This window comes from Micromys minutus (assembly GCF_963924665.1).
Source record: "Micromys minutus genome assembly, chromosome: 8".
NCBI classification, from domain to species: domain Eukaryota; kingdom Metazoa; phylum Chordata; class Mammalia; order Rodentia; family Muridae; genus Micromys; species Micromys minutus.
This window is the reverse complement of record NC_137977.1, coordinates 56037143-56050500: the sequence shown is the minus strand read 5'-3', so window position 1 is coordinate 56050500 and position 13358 is coordinate 56037143. Positions and strand designations below refer to the sequence as shown.

The following is a 13358-nucleotide window of genomic DNA, read 5'->3' as shown; positions in this document are numbered from 1 at the left end:
TCTAGGGCAGTGATTTGAAATGCATGCCAGTGCATGCTTTTTGTTTGTAAGTCTTAAGATTCCTAGTAAGAATAAAATTATAATTAAATTTGACCTGGCAAACATTACCTCACAAAAAAAAATTCTGGAAGGCAAACCCGATAATGATGTTCAGTAGTTTCCAGCCAGTTCATATCCACTGTTGGAATTATCCTTCTCAGCTTTTTCTATCACTCCATGGTGTTTTAAAAATATTATGCTAAGTGAATGAGACTAATGATGTAGGTGCAATATATCTAGACTGACTACTGGAGAGACAAATTATTACTGTGACTGACTGCAGCAAACTGAAACCCAAAGACACATGAATGATGACAGGAAACCTAATATCTTTCCTCTTCTATGTTGCTAGCAGAAGAATTATGGTAAATATGTGATCTGACACAAGTCCTGGCTATTGTACACAACCCCATAAAGGCATGTGAAATCTGAGATTCCCAGTTAAAAGCCTAGTAAAGTGTTGATATTTGGGGGAAAGGACTTTTTTTTCCCAATTAAATATATAAGTGAATCCCCCAAGAGGTAAGTCTGCAGTCACACCTTACCCTTAAAAGATGTCTGCATTGACAAAAATATCTTCCCATGTTTTTTTGAAACATCTCACATGAGAAAATTGCATACATCTCCCTTAGATGGACAAAATTATCAGTGTTTTCTGCTTCTCTCTATATTTGCTGGGTTCACCCTTCAAATCATAGTAATAAAATAATAGCTTATTGTCAGGATGTACTTGGCAGTTGCAAATGAATTTAGGCCCTGATAGTTTGTTCTTCATTCTACCCTTTTAAAAATTTACTTTTGAATTAGAGGGAGAGCAAAAGAAAGAAAGAATGTGAGAATGCTATAATTCATGAATTCTCTTATAGTTGAGAGTCCTTAATGAAATTGTGGAAGCTGGAGAGCCTTCTTAAATATTTTCTTATGTCAGGTAGAATCAAAGCTAAATATTTGATGTTATGGTACTATTTCAATTTTATGATGCATTTAATTTTTAGACTAGACTCCACATCCTCCCCTGACACTGCATATGCTTGTATTTCTTAAAGCACACTCGGTGCCTAGCATTTGTGTGAATGGCAATCATCATGAAAGTTACCTCAGCACAACCCTGCTTTTTCACCAGGAAATACCAAATCTCTTTGGTAGTAGTTCTGCCTGGGATTTGAAAAATAAGTTTAGCAAATGTGATCAAAGCATCTATAGATCCTATAAAGCTTTATTTCACTGACCTCCTGTCTGAAACAATGTTAAACTTACCACGCTTCACCATTTTGATTCATCCTCTGCAATAAAAATGTGAAATTATCCATTAATATTTAAATACTCAGAATTGTTTGATATTCTTTTATTCTCTTTTAAAATTAATGTATGTGGGATGGGAGACGAGAGATCATTGTTTGGATCTATGTAATTTATTTCAAGAAACTATTTTTTTTCTCAGCATGCAAGCCATCACATTTCAACTTCTCAAAATAATGTGACAGAAAGTTCTATATGTTTCTGTGAAATTACTTTTCTGAGATTGGCAAATTATTAGTAAAAATTTAATGTTCTCATCAGATATTTTCATGCCAACAGAAGATGTATCAATGTCTCCCAGATACAAGATTGATACCCACATAAACTTAAAATATCAAGCAGCACACACGAGACCTTCAACAAGACAAAATCCCAAAATTGAGAAATGGAAGTATGCACAATGCCTGACCTTTACCAAAGAAGTTATTTGCAGTTGATACCTTCTGGCAGAGGGAAAATCAGTTTTCTCCAATAGAGTGTCACTAGGAATATCAAACACACTCCCGGCCAGGCTTGGTGCCCTGGAATAGTTGACCAATGCAAAACAGATTCAGTGAAAAAAAGTTTTTCCCAATATTATATTCTTAGCTTATTGATAAGAATAAAACTCTTCTATAAATTCCACTTTGGAAATATTTTATGTTGGCTGCTTTTAGTGTAGTCAACAGGGTATATTAGGTATAATCATTCCCTAATTTAAAAAGTTTCTAGGAACTGAAAGGGAAGCTCAAAACTATCATTGACCCTTCCCATTAGACTGTCTTTCAATCAAAACCATTATAGGTGCCTCCCATTGACCCAGCTTTCTATCAAAAATATTATCAGTCTTGTCTCTCATCAAAACTATTATTGGCTCCATTGGCTAACACTAAATACATTCTATGTCTATTAATTTGTCTATTCTATATGTTTTATAAAAGTAGAATAAAACTCTGTCCTACTTTAATTGACTTCCCTTTGCTTCTACATTATAGCATGACTCCATTCTTTTGTGTGTCTGAATAGTATTCCATTAAAAAAATATATAGCACTATTTTTTCTTTCTTTCCTCCTTTTTTTTAGTTAATATTTATATTGAATCTATTTTGGCTTTTATAAATAGTGCTGTTAATAAAAATTTCCTGTGCAAGATTGTATATAACCTTGAATCATTTTGTTTTTGTTCTCGGGCTGTAACAGTAAGAACTCTTTCCCATCTTACAGTCTGATGAGCAATAGTGAGGATTTCTCTCTAAACTTGAATCTTGTATTCTTATTTTACCCCCAGAACCACCCATTGGACAGATGCACCCCCCACATGGCAGTGTCACTCCTCAAAAGAACGGCAACCTGCTTGTGATAACCGTGGTCACTGTTGGCATTCTCACCGTGTTGGTCGTGGTGATTGTAGCAGTGATTTGCACACGTCGCTCTTCAGCACAGCAGAGAAAGTGAGTAGCACCCGACTCCCAAGAGAAAGAGCCTCCTATGCTGTATTATTTCTCTCTGTGTGTCTGTCTCTGTCTCTGTCTCTGTCTCTCTATCTATCTATCTATCTATCTATCTATCTATCTATCTATCTATCTCTTTCTCCTTTCATAATTCTAATGTGTCCCTTATTGCTTGATCCCTGTTAAACACATTTCATTCTATTGTAATCATATACTTAAGTTTCAGCTAGACATGCAATTTTTACAACACAACCCTAGAGAGTATCATGTATTTGTGTTGTTAATACTACTCAGGGGCAAATTCTCATGCAAATAGCACCCAGAGAGGGACTACACTAAGCCCCTTCCTGCCTTTGCTTCCAGACCATTGGAGATATTGTTCCTCCACAATACTTATTTAACACATTTGAGAGCCAGCCCTGCAGGCAGGTAATCAATGCTTGTTGAATGGATGACTAAATATAGCACATCAAACTCAATGTCATTGCAAACATAGGAATGCTTAACTCTTATGCAGTGGGGAAGAAAGAAGGGTTCAGGAGTTTGAAAAGGTTGCTATTTTCTGTTGGTGTTTAAATGTCAGAAAATAACATTATGGCTCCAAATTATTTTCATATTTTACAGTTGTTGATTTTGCTGTATTGAGAAGGTTGCATCACATACAAAGTTAAAAATTAATATATGGTTTTGTCACAACTCACCCTTTCCAGGAATGCCTTGGGGCCCGCACACATTTGCCTATGTTTGAAGATTCATGAAGTCACCAGAGTCATTGACTTTGGTCACTTGACTTTTGGGTTTTTGTAAATCCAGTCTGATATGTATTTTCAGCAACACTCATGCTCTTTCTGGATGACATGTCCTTTGTTCCCGTTCTTTTTGGTTTGTTATTGGCTTCAGGTTTGTGCTGACACTAGGCTGGAAGTGGCTGACTTGACAACTCTTCTCTACATTCACTGGCAACAAGATTCTCCAGCAATCACTTTCCTCTTCTCTCATGCCTGGTCTCCTGCTCTTATACATGCTATAGCTCTAGTGACAGTCTCTTTTCTGTCCCCTGGCACTATCAGTAGAAACAGAACAGGGGAAGGACGCATCTTGAAGAGAGCACCAGACAGTCAGATTCAGCCTGTGACCTTTAATTTATATCCAGCCACACTCATGGGTTGTACAGTTTGGAACTGGTAATTACTGGTGGACAAGTGCACTGTCTGAAAGAGAAAGCCAATGAATGAACTTAACAAGGTCATCTGCAGGTGTGAACACTGTAAGAAGGCATGGCCTCTCAGAGTTACAGCTCAATGAGTGAATGTCTTAGACTGTTATAATATCTAATCATATATAGGTAATAGAATTATTTTAGAATCAAATTATGTCAGTCCAAGAGCATAGCACTGCATGTGCTAATTTATGGGGAGGGTCACTGACTATGGCTATATGTAAGATCACAAGAGAGAACATAAAGACAAATACAGGAGAGAGGCACCATGACAAGACAGGCAGCAAGAGACACGAGGTTGTCCTAATTTGAAAGCTTTAGGAACCCACTTTCGTGACAGGAAAACTGAGACTGCACAGTATGACCCACCCCGAAAAAAAATTCATCCATTTAGCAATTGTCTTCTTAGGGACAAGCCTCAAAATGAGTCTTCTTGCAGATAAACCATGTGCAAATCTTGTCAGTGAGACCTTGAGAAATCTCTTGATATTGTGTTCCTAAGAAGGGTTGTTCACACATGGCATGGTGTATCTTCAAAGCATCAGGTTTCAGAGGCAGAACCAAGAATTCACATCAGCAGAGAGGAGACAGGTGTGGAGTGGCCAGTTGTCACAACCCTGCCATATCTGTGCCATTCCCTCCGTTGAGCTCTACTATCTGTGGAAGGCTTGGAGATTCAGTTGCTTGCTTCCCTTGTTATTTAGTGGTCCTCTTACTGACTGAAGATTTATTGTCCTGGACATGAACTCTCTCTCTCTAGGGAAAAAAATATCTGTTCTGTGAGGGGGAAAGATTAAAATTTGTCAGAACATTGAGAGCACCTCAAATCTTCTGGAAACCCTCAGGAAAGCCTTCTTCAGAATAGTAAGAGCTTGAGACTTTTATCTGGTACAGATGGGGTACCCTAAATATAATGAGCTAATGAAGACAGAGAATGAGGGAATAAATAAGGATCTTCGGGTGCCTAAGGAGCCAGAGATATTGAACACGGTTTATTCTTCATCTAACTCACAGCATCTCTCGTCACTTGATGTAATTCTACACTTTCTCTCATGTCAGCAATGACAGACACACTGACCTTTGTCTTGTTTTCTGATGACATACTTCCCAGGGTCTTGCAGATAGCTCAGCATAAAAGTACCTGCTGCCAAGTCTAAGGCCCCTAATACAATGTCTAGAGCCCACGCTGGTGAAAGAGCTCACCCCCAATGCATCTATACCACAGAGCATATGCAGACACAAAATAAATAAATGCAATTTAAAAATTATACACAGATTGAAAAATAAATGTAGATTGTAATTATATGTGTGCACATATATATTATATAATATATATGTAAATATATATGTACGTGTATATATATTATATATATATACATATATACAAAATAATTAAAGTAAAAGAGTCCATGAGTTTGGAGAGAGCAAAGAAGTGATATCTGAAAGGGCTTGAAGGAGAGCTTGAAGATAGAAAATAAAAAGGGATAAAACATGTAATTATAATTAATTTCAGAATATTATATAAATAATATACATATATATAATTTTTGAAGTACATATACATAATATAAATATTACATAATGTAACATATATTGTATTTTCAGATGTATGTAAGAGAAAGGTTCTTGCAAATATTCCTTGGTTTTATTCATTTATTTCCAGTGAGGACTTTCCCCATTCTCTTTCTACCATGAAAACATTAAAACCAATTAATACAGATGAAAGCAAAACTCAATTCCAATCTGAAACAGAAAAAAACAAAACTTCTTTATTGATCTCTCTAAAATTGGTAGTAAAATGCAGGTAGCACTGCAGAATTGGAAACACCCAGGGCCTCTCTGCTGACTGCTCTCTGTGACTGGGACAGCTGAAAAATCAGGCTCTTTTTGTTTTACTGAGAATGCAAATTATTACATCCCAGTAAACTGAATGTTACCAGCTATCAGGAATTTACTACTACAATTAATATTTACACATTTTTTCATCACATTTACTGGTACATACCATATAATTAACAATAATCTAGCTATCTCATTACTCATAGGGTGGTGGGTAAGACTTTAGTTTTATCAAGTAAAATAGTGGAGCAATGTTTCCGTATCATTTCTATTACTGTTGCTTACAATAGCTCCTATTCATTTGTATCATATCTGAGCATGTCCTTCATCCATCAGCACTGGTGTCTTTAGCCTTAGTAAGAATCAACAAGAGTATTTCTGTCAACCAGTCCAATCTAATACACATAAGTTCAAAGTCTTATCCTTGTAAATTACAAAATTACACAGCAGCCTAGAACTTTCAAGTAATATAAAATAGAGGTAATTGTGTATACTTTTGGTAACTTGAGGTTTCCTTACATGGAAGAGAATTCCGATATCCCTTTCAGTGATATTATAATAGAAAATTGTAATATAAAAGAATTATGATTTATTGAAATAAAATTTTGTAGGTGTTTTCCTGTAATACGTTTAATATGGTAAGAACATTTTCTTTGTTAACACAGAAACTGAGTTCAGTAATATTCTGTATGTAATTAATAAATATTAAAAGGTTAGTATTAAACTTATCATAGAAATTCAGATCAGTCAGTTATTACAATCACAGAGCAGTTACCCGAATAGACAGCAATCTTGCCTTAATACATTGAATTAAATAGTAAAATAACCTTTTTCTGGATACAATCAGTTGTCAGCTGAGTCTTATGTTTAATGTAATGTGTATAGCAAATTTTAAAGTATAGCATAGATTCAAATCTTGACAAAAATGATTATTTTAAATACTAAAGATCAACTGTTTAAATTCTCAAATAATGTTAATTGCCTTTTAACGTTTAATGAGACTTTGTTTTTTTCCTTCTTTAACACTTTAATTGCTTTTGCATATTCCCTTCACAAGATGTCTTACTGGCAACCTCTTAGTATTTTATGGGCAATTAGCTTGTCCTTAAAAATCACAGATATAGTCAAACATTGACACCTTCTGAGTTTCTAATACAAGGTTAATAGCTATTATTCAAGAATAAATAGTCAACATAAGGGGTGAAAAAGGCAGAGGATTCTTGGCACTGCCCATCCCCCATCCTCCCTTTCCTGTACAGCCTAGGCTGTGTCTTCACTGCCTACAGATCCCCTTCTTTCCTGATGTCCTCTCTACACAGGTAGGCAAGAGACCCTGCTATACAATGCAATCGATCTTGCGTGTGCTGGAGACTAGGGAATGAATATGTGACTGCCTATTAGTCTGCCTCTGGTGAGGAAGGCATCTTAGCACATAGTAAGGCCTGAAAGATTCATTACAACATGGAAAAAGCATTTATGTGAGGACAGCAGTGCATAGTACACTTCACTGAGTAGAGTCATACGTAAAACAATTGTTCCATCCATGTGGCTTTTAGCCCCCACCCCCACCATGATCTTGAACGATGTAATAATTTTCTTTGAGTAATAATTTATGTGAAAAGCACAGGGCTTGCAGACCAGTGAGGAATTTGTGAAGGAGCTTCTGCAACACAATTATGGAGAGTTCTTTTGTGTGTTCCTGTTCTCTTCGCATGTATGATAAATTGTGTGTTTTGGCCTCATAAAAATAGTGAGTGTGACGGACATTAAGGTTTGAACTAAAACATCTCTGTAATTACCCACTAACTTGATGATATCACTCAACATACTTCTGCAGGCAGCAAGGCAGCCAGTGACTTGGACCTTCTGCCTTGTCAGCCTACGGTCTACAGGATTCCATAGAATCTCCTTACTGCAACCAAACAGAAATTGCCAAAACTGTGCTTACTTTCAGCATGTGTCATGAGTCAATACCTCCCCCATGTTAGTAGTCACAATACTTAAACTGTTTCTTGACGTTCACTGTTCCACAGCTTCTCACTAAGTAAGTGACTGATTGTAAATCACAGGACAGTGCGGAAGAAGTACACCCCAGGTTCGCCCTGCATTGCCAGAGGAATTATGTAAGGCCAGAGAAGTAGCCCAACAGCTCAGTGAGACACCCGACACCCTGAGAGTCATAAGCAGAAGGGCATTCTCTACTCAAGATTTCACTGACATACGTGCCTAGCAGAGCTCCCTTTTAAAAAGTGAAGGGAATTCTCAAGAGTAAGTAGATTTCAAGTCAATGGGATTCTCAGAATATTTGGGGCATGAAGTAATCGCACAGATAAATGTGAACCTGAGAATCCCCTCAAATGCTCAAAATGTTTTACTGGATGGCACTAATGGCCTGACGAATTGTGTGCTTTGACTTTGAGAGTTCCTGCAGCAGGAAGACATGGCCCCCATATTAAAGACATGTTTTGAAATCTATGGTAACATGGTAGGGTAACTGTGGGAGTGTATACTTTTGCATTATGGAGAAGGGTTAACTATATACTATTTCTTTACTTAATACAAATATCAGATTTAAAATAGAAGCAAACAAAACTAAATTAGTCAATTAGCAGGATTTGCCTGTTAGCACACAGGTCACCCCACCTCTCAATAGAACTCAGTAGTCTTGAGAGGTTCACAGGCAGTACTTCTGGCTCTGTTCCCTCACCAAACGTTGGTAAACCATCACTAAGTCTAACTGTGTACTTGTTTAAAAGATTCTACTGCTGAAAATGGGTAGCTTAGTGCTGCCATCACTTCAGCCATTAACTATGGAGGCAACAGATGGGCAGGAGGTTGGGATGACAGCTGCCCTTTGTAGCATTTGAAGACAAATCTCAGAAACTTTAGTTTGCAGCACCTGCTGAGTTTACTGCACACCTGCCACTATGCAGGTTGAAAGGCTAGAGAGAAAGAAACACTGCTGAGCAAAAGGCTCCTCTCCTGAAAGAAACAAAGAAGAAGACATTGTGGGGAGGAGTTATGGTAAAGTGATGAGTGAGAAAATACACAGGCACACACACATACATACAGGAGATGAACCTGATTAGAGAACTTCAGCATTTCATTGGCATCCAGATGGTCAGTTGAGAGGTACATAAACATCTGAATATGACTAAAGTCCTGCAGCAAAAATGTCTGCATTTATCAGGAATCATGGCTTCTTCCTGTTATGAGTTCATGCTTTACAACCAAACCAAAGCTGCTGCCTTTTCTTAGACTTGAAACCTCTTAAAATTAGGAGAGACTTGGGAAGCCTTGCCCTAGAGTGATGGGAACTGGTACGTGAATAGTTAATCAAGGCATATATTTAAACATGAAGCAACAAGAATTCTAGATTTATTACTAGGATCCTAATAAAAAATGTCAGACATGTATTATGTGGCTATCTATTTGTTTTTCAGAGCAAGGGTCTCAATTATAGACCATGTGGGCCAGATACTTACTCTGTAGCCCTAAAACTTGACTTGTCTTTTTGCTTTAGCCTCCTAAATTCTGGGATAAAAAACTTGACAAATATTACCTTGTTTACCACAAAAAATGGAAACTTTAAGATTTAATCTTAATCTCTCTGTCTCTGTCTCTGTCTCTGTCTGTCTCTCTCTCTCTCTCTCTCTCTCTCTGTGTGTGTGTGTGTGTGTGTGTGTGTGTGTGTGTGTGTGTGTATGCAAAAACAAGTAGACTGGTTTTAAAGAATAACACCAAAGGTTGACTTCAGTCCTCTATGCACACAGCTGCACATTCCTACTTGTACACACACACACACACACACACACACACATACACACACACACACACACACACACACACACACACACACACTCAATTAGTGTGTCTTGGCCACTCAACAAACATTGCTACTGAGTTCTATCCCTGCAGTACACATACAAAGGAAACTCACCACATCTCAATCAAACATCGTTACATATTGGGATAGATTTGGCCTGTAAGCCATGGTTTTGTTGCTCCCTGCGAAAGTGCCTGGTTAGTGTAAACACCATGTTCCTTTACTTAATACACAGAGCATTTGAGTCTTGGTAACCTCAGGATGTGATCATCACTGAAGAAAATGTAGTAAATTCGGGGTAGCTAAAACTCTTACTGGAGCAAGTAAGAGAAGTCTCCAAGGCAAACTGCTCTATTCACCCAACAATGTCCTCATGTGGCCTTTTGTTTTCAAATAGCTAATGTCCCAGTTGCACATTAAATTTACAGCTGAGGCATAGACTTTCTTCTAAGCTGCAATCTTAGCTGTTGGCACAAATTCTGGCCCTTTTATTTCTGTCTGCCCTTTCAAAGCTACTCGTTCATTTATCTCTGCAACAGATGTTGCAGTCCGGTACCTTATGCTTACCTCCAAAGATTGGCATACGGCTCGCACCAACCCATTGTCACCTTCTGCATGAATCTCCAGCTGCTGAAGCTGGAGAAAGGCTTCTGGCAGGCAGGTGGGGAACCCTAGGGATTCAGCTCAGCATCTCCTAGAAATGTGCTGAGGCTCTCGGGAGAAATGAAAGACAGCCAGGACAAGTCTGCCAATTTTGGGGTTTCATCTGATTCCTCCAGGGAGTCCCTTTGTTTCTTTGCTCTGCTTGCAACCTGAACTGAATGAGGAAAGCTGGGACACAGCATGGGATTGGATGAAGCTCTCACATCTGCTCTATCATTTCATTGCATAGGAAACGGGCCACACACAGTGTGAGCAAGAGGAAGGGCAGTCAGAAGGACCTCCGGCCTCCTGATCTTTGGATACATCATGAAGAAATGGAAATGAAAAACATCGAGAAGCCTGCAGGGACTGACCCTGCAGGAAGAGACTCCCCGATCCAGAGCTGCCAAGACCTCACACCCGTCAGCCACAGCCAGTCAGAAACCCAGATGGGAAGCAAAAGTGCCTCCCATTCAGGTAATGATATTCACTCTGGGTTGAGAACAACCCACTGGGGGGACTCTGTGTGCTTTCTGTGATGGAGGAAAGCTCTGGTAACTTTGCAGACCATTTTGGGTCATCCAACAGTTATAACTAGCTGATGAAAATTTGTTGACACCTCTGTGCCCTCTATCATCCTCTTGCCTGCCTTCTCTAATTCAGACAATCTGGAAGGTTTTTATAGTTTAACTGCAATGCAACTGGGAAATAATGACATGAGAAAGCCTAATTGAAATGATCGCATTTTCTGATCTTGTACAAAAGTGTTGCAAAGGCAAAACAGTTTGAGGCTAGTCATACAGTTTCACACTCCTTAATCTCTGTGGACCATTCTGAGATGATTTCCCAATTTGCTATCAATTCATTGTTCGAAAGAAATAACATTGAGAGCACTGGAGGAGTGAAAACATCGTTATTTTGACATTCATTACCGTGGAGATCAACTGTCATCTCTAGTCACATTATCTTGTGATCCCTCACTAGATACAGTCATTTGAATGCTGTTGGTATACAGAGGCAAATGAAGGAAGTGCCATTTTTTCAATAGACTTCAGCATAATAAAAGCAGTCCAGGGATCAGTAACGTGGTTTGAAAATATACTGTTTTCTGGAGGTCATTGAGACTGAGTATGTGTTCACTGGAATGCAGAAACAGGTCAGCTGATCATAGTCAAGTTAATGTGCAACTAGTTTCCTCAACTTGGCTATTTCAAGAATTCTGAAACAAAGATTTTAGTCACTTGATTTTTCAAGCATGGACTGGATATTCCTCTCGTAGCCTTTGAATGGCATCACTAGCAGGTCTCAGGGCAGCCCAGTCATATCGGGAACAATTATCTCGGATTGAAAGGCTCTCTTACCTTATTGCCAGATAGACATCTGAGTATGGAGACTCGGGTTCTTTCAAACTTTAGTGCCTTCAGGCAGATGGAAACCTTAACATGAGGCAGAAGGGTCATGGTCTGATTCATAATCACCTTGAAGAATTTCACTGTGTTCGCCATGTTTGCATTAGTGTAGGGAAAACACCACAATAAGTGAACCATAAAGAGGAAAGGCTATCCCGACTGACAGTGTCAGGGCTTTCTGATTATGGGAGCCTAGCGTCGGGGTGCTTTGTGTCCATGGTAGCACCATGAGTCATGGGGACAGTAGAAGGCAGAGGATTTTGGCTCACCTAATGCCAGACAGGAAGATAAGGAAAAACAACTCATGGAGAGAGAAAAACTTCCCCAAACACCCTCTGAAGTTATTTTCTCAGCCACCCAACTTCTTTTCAAATGTTCTCATTCACATCTCTGTCGCCCCACCAGCTGGTAGCCAGGTCTCTAATATATGGATTGTTGAATAATAGTCAAAAACCAACCCACAGAGTCCAGTGTTTCCAATCTTTGGGAGCACATGAGAAAAAGGAGATGCCATAAAAACAAGCAGAGTCAAAAGCAAAGGAACTCCTGGAATTCTTCTTTTATTTATGGGGATCTTAAATAGCTCCATATGTTGCATTACTCCTGCTAGGAAAATATGTATTCCACATCCTTGTTGAATTCCTCCATTACCCAAGCCTGTGCTATTAGAAATCGGCTCATGGATCTCCCTGCAAAAGCAAAGATTCTTTGCAGCACAAAAGTACTTAGGCAGTTCCAGGAAGAAGAATCAAGGCTCAGTAACATTTTGTATGCCCACTTGGTGCACAAGATGCTCCTATATTCTTGCTACAGCCAGTCAACAGAGATCTTATATGCTGTGGTTCTTGTCTCTTCTGTTATGTCTCCCTCTGTTCAGAGAGACACAGGAGAGGTCAGTAAGGCCATTGCTAGAGGAGGCTTCTTTCCATTTGCAGAAAGAAGAGAAAGCAATTTTCTTGAGGGAACATCTGCTCCTTTCAGAGAATTCATCTTGCAGCTTAATTCTGAACTGAGCACTAGGGCACCAGAATGCCTTTTCCTCCAGTGGAGGCTGTTCCCTTCCAGAATGCCATGAACCCCTTCCCACTCTTTCTTTCTATACTGAGATGATGAGCCTTCTATTGTTTAGACTATGGTAATGTATCTTAATAAAGTTCTAAGGCAGGCTCTATCCTGGGGTGTCTTTTTGCTTTGCAATGAGAGGACACTGTATCTATATGTTATCAACATGTAGATAGCATTGCTAACAGAAAAAGAAACCCTTGGCTCCCTTCATCTCTTTGCCTTTTTAATGCTTTGTTGAGATGGGTTGCATGCGTACCAAGTTTTCTCCAATGTCCTATTTCCCTTCCTGAGGGCTTAGGGGAAAAGGCGAGGTTCACCATGACGTTTCTGAGGAGGCAAGCTCCATGCTTGTCATTTTTATACATTTTTATACATAACCCTTACAGAATCTCTGTGATATACTTTGACATAAGTGATATTCTCCTCATAGAATAAATGAGGCAACTTAAACAAGCATTAGGTTTTATAGTTAGCACCATACATTATAAGCTATAGAAGGTCATGTAGTCATATAGTTTCATATTCAGTACTGTAGTTTCCATAGTAGTGTGTGTTCTATTGCCAGGACTTGGATATTATAGTCAGTAGAA

The 13358-nt window shown here is 38.7% G+C and overlaps 1 protein-coding gene across 1 annotated transcript in view; it reads left to right on the top strand.

Annotated features, from left to right (window-relative positions):
• The window catches only part of DCC (DCC netrin 1 receptor), a gene marked incomplete at both ends in the record, with an annotated part of 1062613 nt that overhangs the window by 996154 nt on the left and 53101 nt on the right, over nt 1-13358 (top strand). Inside the window, 2 exons of the mRNA XM_080920225.1 lie at nt 2606-2768; nt 10545-10771. Coding sequence (XP_080776351.1) covers nt 2606-2768; nt 10545-10771 — 390 coding nt within the window. The remainder of the gene's footprint in view (nt 1-2605; nt 2769-10544; nt 10772-13358) is intronic.